Source organism: Pogoniulus pusillus, chromosome 23, assembly GCF_015220805.1.
Source record: "Pogoniulus pusillus isolate bPogPus1 chromosome 23, bPogPus1.pri, whole genome shotgun sequence".
NCBI classification, from domain to species: Eukaryota; Metazoa; Chordata; class Aves; order Piciformes; family Lybiidae; genus Pogoniulus; species Pogoniulus pusillus.
The window spans coordinates 1,806,021-1,822,869 of NC_087286.1; the positions used below are offsets into that span (position 1 = coordinate 1,806,021).

At 56.3% G+C, this 16,849-nt stretch overlaps 1 protein-coding gene across 2 annotated transcripts in view; it reads left to right on the top strand.

Moving 5' to 3' along the window:
• The window catches only part of CACNB2 (calcium voltage-gated channel auxiliary subunit beta 2), a 345,847-nt gene that overhangs the window by 11,268 nt on the left and 317,730 nt on the right, over positions 1–16,849 (top strand). For both annotated transcript variants that reach the window (XM_064162343.1, XM_064162344.1), the window contains exon 2: positions 12,964–13,056. In XM_064162343.1, the coding sequence (XP_064018413.1) occupies positions 12,964–13,056 (93 nt within the window). The remainder of the gene's footprint in view (positions 1–12,963; positions 13,057–16,849) is intronic.

Sequence of the window (16,849 nt, forward strand, 5' to 3'; positions counted from 1 at the left end):
CACAGCAGAGGGGCAGAATCCCCTCCCTGGCCCTGCTGGCCACACTGCTGCTGCTGCAGCCCAGGCTCTGCTTGGCTTTCTGGGCTGCAAGTGCACACTGCTGGCTCCTGTTGAGCTTCTCCTCCAGCAGCACCCTCAAGTCCCTCTGCTCAGGGCTGCTCTCCAGACATTCCCTGCCCAGCCTGGAGTTGTGCTTGGCATTGCCTCGACCCAGCTGCAGGACCTTGCACTTGGTCTTGTTGAACCTCCTGAGCTTGGCTTGTGCCCACCTCTGCAGGCTGCCCAGGTCCCTCTGGATGGATCCTGCCCTCCAGCCTGGCTGCTGCACCACACAGCTTGGTGTGGGCAGCAAACCTGCTGAGGCTGCACTCAGTGCCTCTGTCCATGGCACCCACAGAGATGTTGAACAAGACTGGTGCCAGGACTGATCCCTGGGGGACTCTGCTTGTCACTGCCTGCACTTGGCCATGGAGCCATTGACAGCCACTCTTTGGGTGCAGCCATCAAGCCAGTTCTGTATCCATGCAGTGCTCCACCCCTCAGACCCATGTGTCACCAGCTTGGGGACCAGGCTGTGGTGTGGGACAGTGCCAAAGGCCTTGCTCAGGTCCAGGTCACTGCCATCAGTTGCTCTCCCCTCATCTATTCATGCTGTGACCTGCTCATAGAAGGCCACCAGGTTTGCCAGGCAGGATTTGCCCTTGGTGCAGCCATGCTGATGGTACCCAATCACCTCTCCACTGCTCTCCTGTCTCAGTAGTGCCTCCAGGAGGATCTGCTCCATGCTCTTACCCGGCACAGAGGTGAGACTGCCTGGCCTGGAGTTGCCTGGCTCCTCCTCCCTACCCTGTTTGCAAATGAGATTAGGAAAAGCTTCTTTACTGAGAGAGTGGTCAGGGATTGGAGCAGGCTGCCAGGGAGATGTCCTCATTCCTGGAGGTGTTGAAGAAGCTGTAGCTGTAGCACTTCAGGACATGCTTTAGTGGTCCTGGGAGTTGGGTTGCAGTGGGAGTTGATGATCTTAAAGGTATTTTCCAACTGAAATGATTCTGTGACTCCTCAGGGAATGATTCTGTGGCTCCTCAGGGAGCTTCTGCACTGAAGATGTGTGGTTGGGCTGAGTGCCTGTCTCAGGGCTGTGCTGCTACTGATGGTGTAGCCCCTGAGGTCCAGCCCCTGAGCCAGGGACACACCAGGATATATTGCTGTGTCCAGCATTGCCCTGTGGCCTCCCATGGGTTTGACCCAGCTGGCAGCACAGGCAGATGGAGCTGCTCACATTGCTGCCCCTAGTCCCCCGTGGGATGGGAAGGAGAATGAGGAGCACAATGGAGAAGTCCAGGGGTTGAGGCACGGAGAGATTGATACAACACATACACGACTATGGAAGTAAGAGTAGCACTCAGGAAGGACCTAGTGCAGAGAGTCCTTCAGCCAGCCACTGAGGTGACTGCAGCACCTGCCTCGTGAGGGAGGCTGACAGACCTGAGGCTGCTTAGCCTGCAGAAGAGAAGGCTGGGAGGAGGTTTGGTCACTGTGTACAACTATCTAAGGGGTGGGTGTCAGTGCCTGGGACCAAGCTCTTCTTGGTGGTCAGCAGCGATAAGGCAAAGAGCAACAGCTACAAACTGGAGCAGAGAAGCTTCCAGCTCAGCATGAGGAGAAACTTCTTTGGTGTGAGGGTGCTGGAGGCTTGGAGCAGGCTGCCCACAGAGGTTGTGGAGTCTCCTTCTCTGGAGCCTTTCCAGCCCCACCTGGGTGCATCCCTGTGCGAACTCCCCTGGGTGATGCTCCCTTGGCAGGGGGATTGGACTGGATGGTCTCTGCAGATCCCTTCAACCTCAAAAGTTCTGTGCTAATCAATAGCTAAAGGGCAGGAGGGTGGGGCCAGACTCTTCTCAGTGATGTCCAGCTGCAGGGCCAGGGGCAGTGGACACAAACTGGAGCACAGGAGGCTCCACATGAACATAAGGCAAATAAAGTCTTCACTCTGAGGGTGGCAGAGCACTGCAGCAGGCTGCCCAGAGAGGTTGTGGAGTCTCCTTCTGTGGAGGCAGCCCAAACTCACCCCCATGTGTTCCTGTCTGATTTATTCCAGGTGATCCTGCTCTGGCAGGGATGTACATTGGACTAAATGACCTTCAGAGCTGCCTCTCCCCCTGACTGTTCTGTGCTCCTGTGAATGGATGTCTAGAGGGAGGGAACGCGACCCACTGCCTGTGCACTGCACCCACCCAGCCCCTTCACTCCAGCCCTCCCCTTGCATGCCACCCAGGAGCTGTGTGGTGTGGAGTGCCCCATGGGCTGGCCCAGCTGGCAGTCCTGGCTGCAGCCCTGCCAGCTGCTCCTGGAGAAAATCAGCCCTCTCCTAGCTGAAGCCAGGGCACTCCTCTGTTGCTGTGTGGAGCAGAGTGGGGCAGTGCTGGCAGGTTCTTACCAAGGCCTCGCAGCACTCTGCTGTGCTGGCAGGAGGGTGAGCACCCCTCAGCTGTCACATGATGATGCTTTGTGGAGCAAAGATCAGAAGTACTCATGGCTCTTTCTGCAGCCAACCCTTTCCATCCAAGGATGTGGGAGCTGGGGGTGCTCAGCCTGGAGAAGTCCAGATGGAGAGCAGTGCCAGGTGGTGTCCCTCAGGGGCCCTGGCTGGAACCTGAGCTGCCTAACGATTTTATCCATGCCATAGGCAGTGGGATCAAGGCACCATCAGCAAGTCTGCAGGTAACAGCAAGCTGAGTAGTGCTGTTGATACAGCAGAGGGACAGGATGGCATCCAGTGGGACCTGCACAGGCTGGAGAGGTGGGCGCTGGTGAACCTCATGAGGCCAGCAGATGGAAAGAGGGGATCCTGCCCCTGCTCTGCTCTGCTGAGACCTCACCTGCACTGCTGGGTCCAGCTCTGGAGCCCTCAGCACAGCAAGGGCATGGATCTGATGGAGAGAGTCCAGAGGAGGCCTTGAAAATGCTCAGGTCTTGGAGCAGCTCTGCTCTGGGGACAGGCTGAGGGAGCTGGGGGTGTGCAGCCTGGAGAAGAGAAGGCTCCAGGCACACCTAAGAGCAACCTGCCAGGACCTGAAGGGGCTACAGGCAGGCTGCAGAGAGACTGTTTGCAAAGGCCTGCAGGGACAGGACGAGGGCAATGGCTGCAAAGCAGAGCAGAGCAGATGGAGATTGGCTGTGAGGAACAAGTTCTGCAGCAGGAGGCTGCTGGAACCCTGCAACAGGTTGCCCAGGGAGGTGGTTGAGGCCCCATGGGTGGAGCTATTGCAGGTGAGGCTGGGCAGGGCTGTGGGCAAGCTGCTCTAGTGGAGGATGTCCCTGTTGAGTGCAGGGCTTGGGCTGGGTGAGCTGTGGAGGTCCCTTCCAACTGGAGCACTCTGATCCTGTGGTGTGCTGAGTGTGGCCGTGGGGGTTGCGGTTCTGCAGGCAGCGCTGCAGGCTCCAGCAGCCTCTGGCTGCAGCATCTCTGTGGGGAGTGGTGACAAGCTTGGCCACCCACCAGAGAGGCTCCCAGGTCAGGCCTGCAGGGACATTCTGTTGCCTTGTTGCAAGGAGCTGTTTCAGGTGGCAGTGACTTGGCTTTCTCAGAGGTGGAAGGAGCTGGGTGCGCAGATCCTGCGCTCTCCTCTCTCGCTGTTCTTTGCCTGGGGCAGGGCATATGAAAACGTCTTGTGAAGGCTTAGCAGGGAAGGGGAATGCTGAGGGCACTCTGTCGTTGCTGATTTGTCTAGCACTTCTCTAATCCTCCTTTCTCTGCAGCTCAAGGTGTGCTTTTGATCCTCGTAATTGGTGATTAGTTCATCGGGGAGGTGAAGCCTCTTTTCACCTCTCAATTTGTGTTTTCTGCTTCTGTTCTCTCCAGCTCCTTCCTCCCATCATTACTTCTGTTTCCAGAGCTGACTTCCTTTAGTGGCTCTGCTGCCTAAATCCTTCCCTTTATGCTTTGGATGAGACCAGCAGGGCAGTTTTAAAGGGCTTCTGTTTGGCACTGACCGTGGTAGCAGTCTGAAGGGCTGGTGCTGTGTGAGCAAAGAGCAGACTCAGGCCTGCTTCTGCTGCTTGTTTCTGCTGCTTGTTTCTGCCCTGTGAGGGAGCTGGGGGTGTGCAGCCTGCAGCAGAGGAGGCTCAGGGCAGAGCTCATTGCTGTCTGCAGCTGCCTGCAGGGAGGCTGTAGCCAGGTGGGGTTGGGCTCTGCTGCCAGGCAGCCAGCAACAGAAGAAGGGGACACAGCCTGAAGCTGTGCCAGGGCAGGTCTAGGCTGGATGTTGTTAGGAAGTTGTTGTCAGAGAGAGTGATTGGCACTGGAATGGGCTGCCCAGGGAGGTGGTGGAGTCACTTTTGCTGGAGGTGTTGCAGCCAAGCCTGGCTGGGGCACTTAGTGCCATGGTCTGGTTGGTTGGGCAGGGCTGGGTGCTAGGTTGGGCTGGCTGAGCTTGGAGCTCTCTTTCAACCTGCTTCGTTCTGTGATTCTGTGTGAACCGCTGAGAGTGGTTAATGCTGAGGAGCTTTTTAAGCCTCTTGGTGCAGATCAGTTCCCCGGTTGGAGGTGGTTGACAGTGTCAGATTTCGCTTACTTCCTCCCCTGATGATGGTGTTCTGCCTGCAGGGAGCTAGCCCATGCCTGCTGCTTGTCTTGTGGGTTACATCTTCTGCCTGCATGCTTCTTGTGCCTGGAGGCAGAGCCTGCCTGAGATGAGAGGGTTTCACTGCGACACATTGATCTCATCTGTTTGCAGTAATGAGTAACTGCACACCAAACTCTGCTTCCCAGCACACTGCTCTGCAGGGCTCAAGTGCTTCATCAGGCTGTGGTGCCTCACCCACATGGGCTGGGCAGTGCCTGGCTGAATCACACAGTCACAGAATCAAGCAGGTTGGAAGAGAGCTCCAAGCTCAGCCAGCCCAACCTAGCACCCAGCCCTGCCCAACCAACCAGACCATGGCACTAAGTGCCCCAGCCAGGCTTGGCTTCAACTCCTCCAGGCACAGCCACTCCACCACCTCCCTGGGCAGCCCATTCCAATGCCAATCACTCTCTCTGCCAACAACTTCCTAACAACATCCAGCCTGAACCTGCCCTGGCACAGCTTGAGGCTGTGTCCCCTTCTTCTCTTGCTGCTTGCCTGGCAGCAGAGCCCAACCCCACCTGGCTACAGCCTCCCTGCAGGCAGCTGCAGGCAGCAATGAGCTCTGCCCTGAGCCTCCTCTGCTGCAGGCTGCACACCCCCAGCTCCCTCAGCCTCTCCTCACAGGGCTCTGCTCCAGGCCCCTCCCCAGCCTTGCTGCCCTTCTCTCCACACCTTCCAGCACCTCAGCATCTCTCTGGAACTGAGGAGCCCAGAACTGGACACAGCACTGGAGGATCTCACTGTCTGGGGTATATGGCAAGCAGCTGTAGAGCACAAGTGCATGTTTTGTGCTGCTTGTCTCTGGCAGGTTAGCCAACCCTGAAAGCCCTTGGCACCCCTCACCTTTCTTCCTTGCAAACCCTTAGTTGTGTGCATGACTTCCTTTGTGTGAGATGTTCTGCTGCCAGCCAAGTAGGCTGTGCCTGCCTGCACACTTACCAGCCAAGAGGCTGCTTTGCAGCCCCTAAGTCAGCAGTATTAAAATGGGCTGGGGCAAATGATGGTGTGGCACAGGCAGCCACGGGAGCTGGCTTCCAGGGGTGTGGTACAGGCAGCCACGGGAGCTGGCTTCCAGGGGTGTTACTGCTGGGGTGCAGGCACTTCTGGTGCCCTGTGCTAGTTCTGCTAGGTACAGCTGCCCTCTAGGTCAGGACAGACTGCCCCTGTCCAGCTGCTGTTAGAGGCCCATGCCCAGGTGTCCCGATTCAGCCCTGTATTTTCAGCTAGCCAAGTGGTGCACAGAGCACTGATAAGGCAGCTCATTTGAATAGGAAAAGCACAGCAAGATACTGAGAGCAGTGAGGGGAAAACAAACCTCTTGTTTTCTTGTGCTGTTGTTTTGCAGAACTGGAAATAGAATCACAGAGTCGTGATGGGATGAGAGGAACTGAGCTGAAGTTGTGCCAGGGAGGGTTTGGGTTGGAGTGAGGTCTCTTCTCCTAAGTAATAGAATCAGGCAGGGTTGGAAGGGACCACAGGGATCAGCCATTCCCACCCCCCCTGCCATGCCCAGGGACACCCTACCCTAGAGCAGGCTGCACACAGCCTCAGCCAGCCTGGCCTCAAACACCTCCAGCCATGGGGCCTCAACCACCTCCCTGGGCAACCCATTCCAGCCTCTCACCACTCTCCTGCTCAACAACTTCCTCCTCACCTCCACTCTGACTCTCCCCACCTCCAGCTTTGCTCCATTCCCCCCAGTTCTGTCACTCCCTGACACCCTCAAAAGTCCCTCCCCAGCTTTTTTGGAGCCCCCTTCAGATGCTGGCAGGCCACAAGAAGGTCCCCTGGGAGCCTCCTCTGCTGCAGTCTGCACAGCCCCAACTCTTTCAGTCTGTGCTCACAGCAGAGCTGCTGCAGCCTCTGAGCATCCTCCTGGCCCTAACCGTAACTGTTAGACTGAGTTATTTAGAAGCCAAAGGTCTTGTTACTGCAGTGGGCTCTGGTGGAGAAAATACCAGCAAAGAAGCAAAACACAACAGGTAGGACAGGATGAGGCTCCAGAATTCACAGGTTGCACCAGGTGGGAAAGGACCCTCCAAGAGCGTCTTGTCCAACCCCCCTGCAGGCAGCAGGGACACCTCCAGCCAGAGCAGGCTGCACAGGGACACAGCAGGGCTGAGCTTCAATGTCTCCTGATCATGAATGTCTCCAGGGATGGGGCCTCAACCACAGCCCTGGGCAGCCTGTGCCAGTGTTTTATCACTCTCATTATGGAGAGCTTCCTCCTGCAGTTGCTCTTCTCCTCTTTTCTTCTACTACTATTAGGGATCAGTGTAGGTTTGGGACTAACCTGTTGGAAGGCAGCAAAGGGGAAAAGGCCCTGGGGGGTCCTACAGGATGGGAGGGTGCCCATGAGCCAGAAATGGGCTCTGGTGGCCAGGAGGGCCAGTGCCATTCTGGGGTGGATGAGAAGGGCTGTGCTTAGTAGGTCCAGAGAGGTTCTCCTGCCCCTCTGCTCTGCCCTGCTGAGGCCACATCTGCACTACTGTATCCAGTTGATCAGAGATCACATTGGGTGCTTCTGTGCTCCACAACCTCCCTGGAGGTGCTGAAGGCCAGGCTGGATGAGACCTTGAGCCACCTGTGCTAGTGGGAGGTGTCCCTGCCTATGGCAGGGGGTTGGAGCTGGCTGAGCTGTGAGCTCCCTTCCAACCTAACCCATTCTGTGACTCTGCTCTGCCCAGAGGCAGCTGTAAATCTGACTTTGCCCAGGCTGTGCAGCCATCATCTAGCACTGTGCCAGCCTGGGGGCTTTAGACTCAGTATTGAACTTGTGCTCCTGAGCAGCTTGCACTTAGCTGAGGCTGGAACACCAACGTGCCCCAGGATCTGAGATACTGAAGTAAGGTTCGGATTGAGCCATGTGCTGTTGGCTCAGATAAATGCTGTTAGATGTTGCTGTGCAGGCAGAAGCAGCAGTGTTGGATGTGTGCTTGTGTGGCAGTGTTGTCCTGCTCTTCTTTGTTTCATCCTCATTGCTCCAGACACAGATCCCTCTGCTGCCTTTGCATATTGGTGATTCTGTGCTTCACCTGACTGTAGAGACTGGGCACAGATACAAACCTGAGAGCTTCTCCTGCCCCTCTGCTCTGCCTGTCTGGAATATTGTGTCCAGTTCTGGGCCCCTCAGTTCCAGAAGGGCCTCAGGGAAGTGCTTGAGAGAGCCCAGCCCAGAGCCCCCAGGCTGCTGCAGGCAGTGAACATCTCCTGTGAGGCCAAGCTGAGGGGGCTGGGGCTGGCAGCTGGCAGCAGAGGAGCCTGAGGGCTGCCCTCAGAGCTGTGCTAAAGCTGTGCAGGGCAGTGTGGGGAGGATGCATCCAGGCTCTGCCCAGGGGTGGCCAAGGGCAGCACAAGGGGCACTGGGGGCAAGCTGCAGCAGAGGAGATGCCAGGGGAACAGGAGGGGAACCTCTGTCCCTGTGAGGGTGCTGGAGCCTGGAGCAGGCTGCCCAGAGAGGCTGTGGAGTCTCCTTCTCTGGAGCCTTTCCAAGCCCACCTGGCTGTGCTCCTGTGTGCCCTGCCCTGGGTGATGCTGCTCTGGCAGAGGCCAGGTCCCTTCCAGCCCCTGGCACTCTGTGGCTCTGTGATCACAAAGGTCTGTCTGTGGCTGGTTCTGCCCCAGGCAAGGTGTGCAGTAGAGGTCCTTGTGCCTTTCAGAAAGTTGCTGCATGGCTTGGCAGAGCTGTAAAACTCCTGTGGGTTTGCCAAAATACCCTTGTGCAAGTCTAGATCTGGGGGAGGATCTTTGCTTTGCTGCTAAGTGCTTGTTAGTTCAGTGACATTCCAGATAGCAAATGGATTTTGCTGAGAGGTGGTGTCAGGCTGACAGGTCTGGAGCTCCTGGAGCCATTGCCATAAGTGTTATGGCTGAAACCTGCAGCTCAGAGTTTGAAATCTTCATCTCCAAAAGCTGCCATGAGGAGATTTTTAAAGGCACTTCCAAGCCTGTGCTGGTGCCCACATCCTCTGCCATGAGCCTTGATAGCCAGGGCAGTCCTCTGTCAGTCCAGGCTGGGGGAGGATGAGGTTGCAGAGAGGACTTGGGGGTGCTGGTGGGGGAGAAGCTGGGCAGGAGTCAGCAATAGGCACTGGCAGCACAGAAGGCCAAGGGCAGCCTGGGCTGCATCCAAAGCAGTGTGGGCAGAGCTGGAGAGAGGAGATCCTGCCCCTCTGCTCTGCTGAGACCTCACCTGCACTGCTGGGTCCAGCTCTGGACATGGGGCTGCATAGCTGGACATGGACCTGATAGAGAGGGTCCAGAAGAGGCCACCAGGATAATCATAGGGCTGGAGAACCTCACCTGACCTCACAGGCTGGGAGAGTTGAGGCTGTTCAGCCTGGAGAAGGCTGCAGGCAGACCTTAGAGCTGCATTTCACTATCTGCAGGGGACCTCTAGGCAGGCTGGGGAGGGACTGAAGAGCCTGTGGGGACAGGATGAGAGGCAGTGGATTGGAAGTGGAGCAGGGCAGGGTTAGGTTGGACATCAGGAGAGAGATCTGCACAGTGAGGGTGGTGAGACCCTGGCACAGGCTGCCCAGGGCTGTGGTTGAGGTCCCATCCCTGGAGACATCCAAGCTCAGCCTTGCTGTGTCCCTGTGCAGCCTGCTCTGGCTGGAGGTGTCCCTGCTGCCTGCAGGGGGGTTGGGCAAGATGCCCTTGGAGAGTCCCTTCCAGCCCAATGCAATCTGTGAAGCTGTGACTTGTGCCCAAAACTCAGTGCCAAAGCCCAGGGACAGGACAGGGTTTGTGCACTCGGGCAGGGTTCATCCCAGGGGTGCTGCATCAGGGCCAGGCTGTCAGGAGGGCTGTGTTCTGACACACACAGAGCCAGTAAGCTGATCCTGATGTTCTCAGCCTGCCTAAACCCAGGCTCAGGAGCAGCTTGTGGCCAGAGTCAACAGCAGCATGCAGACAGAGGGGCTGGGAATCCTAGGAGATAGTAGTGGAGAAACTACCTGCAGGGAGGCTGTAGCCAGGTGGGGTTGGGCTCTGCTGCTGCCAGGCAGCCAGCAACAGAACAAGGGGACACAGTCTCAAGCTGTGCCAGGGCAGGTCTAGGCTGGATGTGAGGAGGAAGTTCCTGCCAGAGAGAGTGATTGGCACTGGAATGGGCTGCCCAGGGAGGTGGTGGAGTCTCTGTGCCTGGAGGTGTTCTTGCCAAGCCTGGCTGGGGCACTTAGTGCTATGGTCTGGTTGGTTGGGCAGGGCTGGGTGCTAGGTTGGGCTGGCTGAGCTTAGAGCTCTCTGCCAACCCACTTGATTCTGTGATTCTATGTGTGGAGGTACCAAGACCTTATTGTCAAGAGGGATTGGTTTTGGTTGTGTCTACTTTAAGAGAACAATGAGATGTGTATAAAGGAACTTCTGTTCTTGGGAGAGGGATTGTGAGGTAGCATGGGGGAGGGGCTGGAATGGCTCCCTGGGGGTTTCAGCATGTGTAGAATGGAGGCTGGAGTTTGGGGTTGTGTTGCTGTGGGGTTTGTTGTTCTGGGGTTGGTTTTTTTTTCCTCCTCCTGGGTTATTGTGGAGGGCAAAAGTTGAGCTCTGAATTCAAGGTGAGAGCTAAGATTGGGAACAAGCCAAAGCAGACCTTGACAGTGAAGACAAAGCCCCTGTTTGTTGCAGGGAGCTGTGGGAGGCATTGGAGGACAGGAGGCATGATCCAGAGAGATGGATTAGTCAAATGACCTTTACAGCAGCGTGATGAGAGAGGAAAACAATTCAAGGGCAATAACGTTTGAAGTAGGCAAGGCACAATTTTAGTGCAGGTTTAGATGACTTCAAGCAGTGTGACTGGATGGGAATGGCAGAAGCAGTCTGTGAGGTTTTGCTGTACCTGGGGGGATGCCCTGGGAAGAGTCTGAGCTGCTGTCATGGAATGGTTTGCAGTCACCACGGACACAAAGGCTTGCAAATAGCAACAGATTGCTTGGGTGGTTTGGGTTGGAAAGCAGCTCAAAGCTCAGCCAGTTCCAACCCCTCCTGCCATGGGCAGGGACACCTCCCACCAGCCCAGGTTGCTCAAGGTCTCATCCAGCCTGGCCTTGAACACTTCCAGGGAGGTTGTGGAGCACAGAAGCACCCAACGTGATCTTTGATCACGTTGGGTGCTTCTGTGCTCCACAACCTCCCTGGGCAACCTGTGCCAGTGTCTCACTAACCTCAACCTGTGCCAGTGTCTCACCACCCTCACCCTGTGCCAGTGTCTCACCACCTTCACTGTAAGGAATTTCTTCCTGATCTCCAGTCTAAATCTGCTCTCCTCCAGCATCAGTCCATTCCCTCTCATCCTCATCACTCCTGTGATGTGAGATCTTTACTGATGGTTCATCCTCACCACACAGATCAAACAGAACTTGGCCTCAGCTCCTCCCAAAGTGCTGTTTCTGATCAAGGCTGTAATCATTTTTGCTTCAGCCAGAGGTTGCTTTCTCCTGGAAGCTCTTTGGTATCCTAACAGATAAAAACAGTGCCTTGCTTTTCAGGTGTGTAATATCCCTTTTCCACTTACATATCTGGGCCTTTTTAAGTGATTTGATTGCTTTTGCTCAACTCTTCCTGGGTTTTAAGCTTGGATCTGCATCAACCACACATTGGTCACTTCTGCTGGTTCATGTTCTCTCAGCTGACCTGGCTGCAGACTGCTTCAGTATCTCCCTTCCTAGCTTGTTCCCATCAAATAGCTACAAATGCATCTTTAATCACTGTGACTTGGTGAATAATACCAGAGCTATACCAGGGCAGTGGTGGTGCCCCTGGACTGGGCCCTGGTGAGGCCACAGCTTGAGTGCTGGGCTCAGGTCTGGGGGCCACAGGAGAAGAAAGACACTGAGGGGCTGGAGGGTGTCCAGAGAAGAGCACTGAGGCTGCTGAGGGGTCTGGAGGGCATCATGTGAGGAGCAGCTGAGGGAGCTGGGGGTGGTCAGTGTGGAGAGGAGAAGGCTGAGGGGAGACCTCATTGCTCTCTGCAGCTGCCTGCAAGGAGGCTGGAGTGAGGCTGGGGTTGGTCTCTTCTCCCAGGTAAGCAGAGACAGGAGCAGAGGAACTGTGCTGGAGTTGTGCCAGGGGAGGCTTAGGCTGGAGATGAGAAAAAAGAGTGGTGAGGGGTTGGGACAGGCTGCCCAGGGAGGTGGTGGAGTCCCCAGCCTGGAGGTGTTAAGAATCTGTAGCTGTGGTGCTTCATGGTACAAGTGGCCTTGGTGGTTGGGTTACAGCTGGACTCAGTCATCTGAGTCTTTTCTGTGATTCCCAAGTCCATGAATGCTTCTCCAAACCTGAATATGGGAAATAACTCCCAGACATCTATGGCTTAGTTGGTGAATGCCAGCTGTGTTGGTGAGCCCTTGCACACCTTGTGCCAGCAGTGACTTACTGGCTGTGTGCTGCCTAACTGGTGTGGAGGCCTCCTGCTGCTGCTGCTGAGCCCTTGCACACCTTGTGCCAGCAGTGTCTTACTGGCTGTGTGCTGCCTAACTGGTGTGGAGGCAGCCTGCTGCTGCTGCTGAGCCCTTGCACACCTTGTGCCAGCAGTGTCTTACTGGCTGTGTGCTGCCTAACTGGTGTGGAGGCAGCCTGCTGCTGCTGCTGAGCCCTTGCACACCTTGTGGCACCAGTGACTTACTGGCTGTGTGCTGCCTAACTGGTGTGGAGGCAGCCTGCTGCTGCTGCTGAGCCCTTGCACACCTTGTGCCAGCAGTGACTTACTGGTTGTGTGCTGCCTAACTGGTGTGGAGGCAGCCTGCTGCTGCTGCTGAGCCCTTGCACACCTTGTGGCAGCAGTGACTTACTGCCTGTGTGCTGCCTAACTGGTGTGAAGGCAGCCTGCTGCTGCTGCTGAGCCCTTGCACACCTTGTGGCAGCAGTGTCTTACTGGCTGTGTGCTGCCTAACTGGTGTGAAGGCAGCCTGCTGCTGCTGAGCCCTTGCACACCTTGTGGCACCAGTGACTTACTGGCTGTGTGCTGCCTAACTGGTGTGGAGGCCTCCTGCTGCTGCTGCTGAGCCCTTGCACACCTTGTGGCACCAGTGACTTACTGGCTGTGTGCTGCCTAACTGGTGTGGAGGCAGCCTGCTGCTGCTGCTGAGCCCTTGCACACCTTGTGGCAGCAGTGACTTACTGGCTGTGTGCTGCCTAACTGGTGTGGAGGCCTCCTGCTGCTGCTGCTGAGCCCTTGCACACCTTGTGGCAGCAGTGACTTACTGGCTGTGTGCTGCCTAACTGGTGTGGAGGCAGCCTGCTGAACCCCTGCTGGCCAGGGAGCCGCTGGTGGGGCTGTGGTGGGAGCTGTCTGGGTGAGCCAAAGTGATGCTCTGCCTCTGATCTTGCTTTACAGGCTTATGGTAAAGGAGCCCGGAGGAAGAACCGGTTTAAAGGCTCAGATGGGAGTACATCTTCTGACACTACCTCCAACAGCTTCGTGCGCCAGGTAGGTGTGCAGCTGTCCAAGGGCTGCATGATGTGGGGGAGGAATTCCTCTGGGGTTTGGTGAGTTGTCAAAGAGCAGCCCTGGGGCTGCACGGTGAGAAAGTCCTTGGTCACTGTTGTTTTGATGGTGGCAGGAGACTGCTTTGTCATTCCTCGGTGATTTCTGTCTCCAGTGGTTGCCGTTGGCTTTGTTGCTCCAGTGCCGCTAGGTGATGGAAGCTGCAGGAGGTGGCAGGGTCTGATGGGAGTCACTGAAATGGCAACATCAAGGGAGAACAAGAAAGAGCATCCAAACGCTGCCAGCCCTCAGGGTTTTCCTGCCTGAGGCAGTGTTAACTGAGATGCTTTCCTCCCACATCCCAGTGTCATCTCAGGGTACAGGCTGCAGGGGAAGTTCTTTGTGCCCTTCGTGCTGATGCTGTGCAGGATGGAGCAGTGCTGTAGGCTCCCACGACCTATCCCAGATGAAGATACTCGAGTCAGGACCTGTGTGGGTGCTTGGAGGATAGCTCAGCCTGGCCTACTGAGGTGACAAACAGTGCAGGGGAGGATAATGAGAACCCAGAGTGGTCCTTGGCTGTAGAATGGTGGAGCTGCTGGAGCTGTGCTGCTGTGGAAGGAGAGCATCTTTTGGGGTGTTTACGGCTGACAGCAACGTGGAGAGCACAGATGGTGCCCAGAGCAGCACTGTGTGCCTCTGCAGCCTCTCCTTCATTCCCTGCTGAACAAGCTGTGGTTCTGCAGACTCAGGCTTTTCTGGAGAGCCTCTGGAATTCAGGAGGTTTCACTGCAGGGGTTTTGGGTTTGTCCTAAGCAGGCACCAGACCTGCTGCCCTGCCAGCTTGTCTTGCATGGTCCTGTGTCTCAGGGCATTTGCTGGCTTCCCTTCTGCTGCCTTGCTTGTAGCATTACATACCTTGTGCCTGCAGAATTCTGCTCCTTGGTCCTGCTGTGACCATCTGATAGGCTGTGGATTGGACAAAGCCAGGCCCTTGCCATCTCTCTGCCTCTGTTGTATCAGTGGCTGGTGGGAGTTTCTCAGTGGCAGTGAGCAATATCAAGGTGGGAATCCTGGGTCAGTGAGTTACTTACTGGTGACATTTTGTTCTGCTTGGGAACACTCTGACAAATCAGTCCAAGCAGTGTTTGGGAGCAGCAGCAACATGGTCTCCCAGTTCCAGGGAAGCCTGGTTGCTGTTTCCCTTAGCTCCTCGTGGATGCTGAATTCAGCTGGGAACACTCTGAGCAGAGTAGGAGTGTTTATTTCACACATGGTTCTTTGCCTTTCTTGTTTACCTCAGTGAAGCCTGAAGCTGCTCTCAAGTATCTCTTCCTGCTGTGGTGAGGGGGAGCAGGGCAGAGAGGATGTGGCACAAGGAGATCTTTGTGGGTGCCATGGACAGTGGCACTGAGTGCAGCCTCAGCAGGTTTGCTGCCCACACCAAGCTGAAGGGCAGGGATCCATCCAGAGGGACCTGGGCAGGCTGCAGAGGTGGGCACAAGCCAAGCTCAGGAGGTTCAACAAGACCAAGTGCAAGGTCCTGCAGCTGGGTCGAGGCAATGCCAAGCACAACTCCAGGCTGGGTAGGGAGTGTCTGGAGAGCAGCCCTGAGGAGAGGGAATTGTGGGAGCTGCTGGAGGAGAAGCTCCACAGGAGCCAGCAGTGTGCACTTGCAGCCCAGAGAGCCGAGCAGAGCCTGGGCTGCAGCAGCAGAAGTGTGGCCAGCAGGGCCAGGGAGGTGATTCTCTGCCTCTGCTCTGCTCTGCTGAGACCCCACCTGGAGTACTGCATCCAGTTCTGGAGTCCCTGGGACAAGAGGGCTGTGGAGATGCTGGAGAGTGTCCAGAGCAGGGCCAGGAGGATGCTGAGAGGCTGCAGCAGCTCTGCTGTGAGCACAGACTGAAAGAGTTGGGGCTGTGCAGGCTGGAGCAGAGGAGGCTCCCAGGTGACCTTCTTGTGGCCTGCCAGGATCTGAAGGGGGCTCCAAAAAAGCTGGGGAGAGACTTTCGAGGCTGTGAGGGAGTGGCAGGAGTGGGGGGAATGGAGCAAAGCTGGAGGTGGGGAGAGTGAGGCTGGAGGTGAGAAGGAAGTTGTTGAGCAGGAGAGTGGTGAGAGGCTGGACTGGGTTGCCCAGGGAGGTGGTTGAGGCCCCATGGCTGGAGGTGTTTGAGGCCAGGCTGGCTGAGGCTGTGTGCAGCCTGCTCTAGGGTAGGGTGTCCCTGGGCATGGCAGGGGTTTGGAACTGTCTGATCCCTGTGGTGCCTTCCAACCCTGCCTGATTCTGTGGTTCTGTGATTCTGAGGTGGATGATTGAGCTCCATGTGGATGTTGAGCTGGACTCCTGCAGTGATCTGGTTGGGTCTGTGGGGCAGGGGTTAGCCACTCTTCCAAAGAGACAAGGCTGGTGAGCTGCAGGAGTGTCTGTGTCCTTCCTTGGGTTGTAAAGGAAGCCTGGAGTGTGCCTGCTGCTGGTGTGAGAGAGATTGATGTGTTTCCCTGAAATAGATCCCATTTTATTGGTTGCTCAAGTGATACTCCAGAAATGAGTGAAAGCTGAAAGAGGCTCTTGCAGAACCCCAGAGCTTTGATAGATTGCTGAGGCAGAGCTCAGGTTTGAAGTGGTGCTGCCAACCAGGAGGATGCTAACGAAGAGAGGTGTTTCATCCAAAGTCAGTCTACAAAACAAAGCCACTAGGAAGCATTCCTGATGTACAGACAGAGCTGTTGGAGTCTGGCAGAGGTATTTGTGCTGTCACACTTGCTGCTGAGGGGTCTGTTGCAGGGCTTCACTGCTTCCCCAGGCTGTCCTGCTTCCATCCTCCTGGGCCAGCTTGGTTTTGACCTGCAGAATTGTGCCCGGGGGCCCAGGCTCTAAACACAATGAGGAGAGTTGCTTTCTGCTGGCTCAGCTGCTGTGGCTTTCCCAGAAGCTACCTCAGTGCTGGCTGCTGCTGGCCCTCATCTTCCTTGGAGGACATTTGGCTTGGTACACATGAATGTGATTGCTGTGCCCCAGCCGTTTATAGGTTACAGGCTGCCCAGGGAGGTGGTGCAGTCACCAAGCCTGGGTGTGTTTAAAAGGTGTTTGGATGTGATGCTTGGGGCTAGGGTGCACCCAGTAGAGCAGGGGCAGTGGTTGGACTTGGTGATCCTGAGGGGCTTTTCCAACCTGAACATTTCTGTGACTTGGTGATCTGTTTGCAGGAGGGAAAGTGACTCTCTGCAGTGTTCCTCTGAGAGGGGTGAGAGCTGCAGAGAAGCAGAGCAGGCACAAGGATCCAGACGTGGTAGAATCAATGGCATGCCCAGCCCTGAGGAACAGGACCTGGGGGTCTGGGCTGGTGAAAAGCTCAACAGGAGCCTGCAGGGTGAGTGCAGCCCAGACACAACCCTGTGCTGGGCTGCAGCAGGAGCAGTGTGGGCAGCAGGGCAAGGGAGGGGATTCTGCCCCTTGGCTCTGCTCTCCTCACACCCCACCTGCAGTCCTGGGTGCAGTTCTGCAGCCCCCAGCACAAGCAGGACATGGAAGTGTTGGAGCCAGGCCAGAGGAGGCCACCAAGATGCTGAGAGGGCTGCAGCAGCTCTGCTGTGAGCACAGGCTGAGAGAGTTGGGGCTGTGCAGCCTGGAGAAGAGAAGGCTTCCAGGAGCCCTTGGAGTGGCCTTGCAGGATCTGAAGGGGGCTGCAGGAGGGCTGGGGAGGGACTATTGACAAGGTGTGGTGATGAGAGGAGGAGGAGGAGGAATGGGTTTGAAGTGGCAGAGGGGAGATTGAAAGTGGCTGTTAGGAAGGAG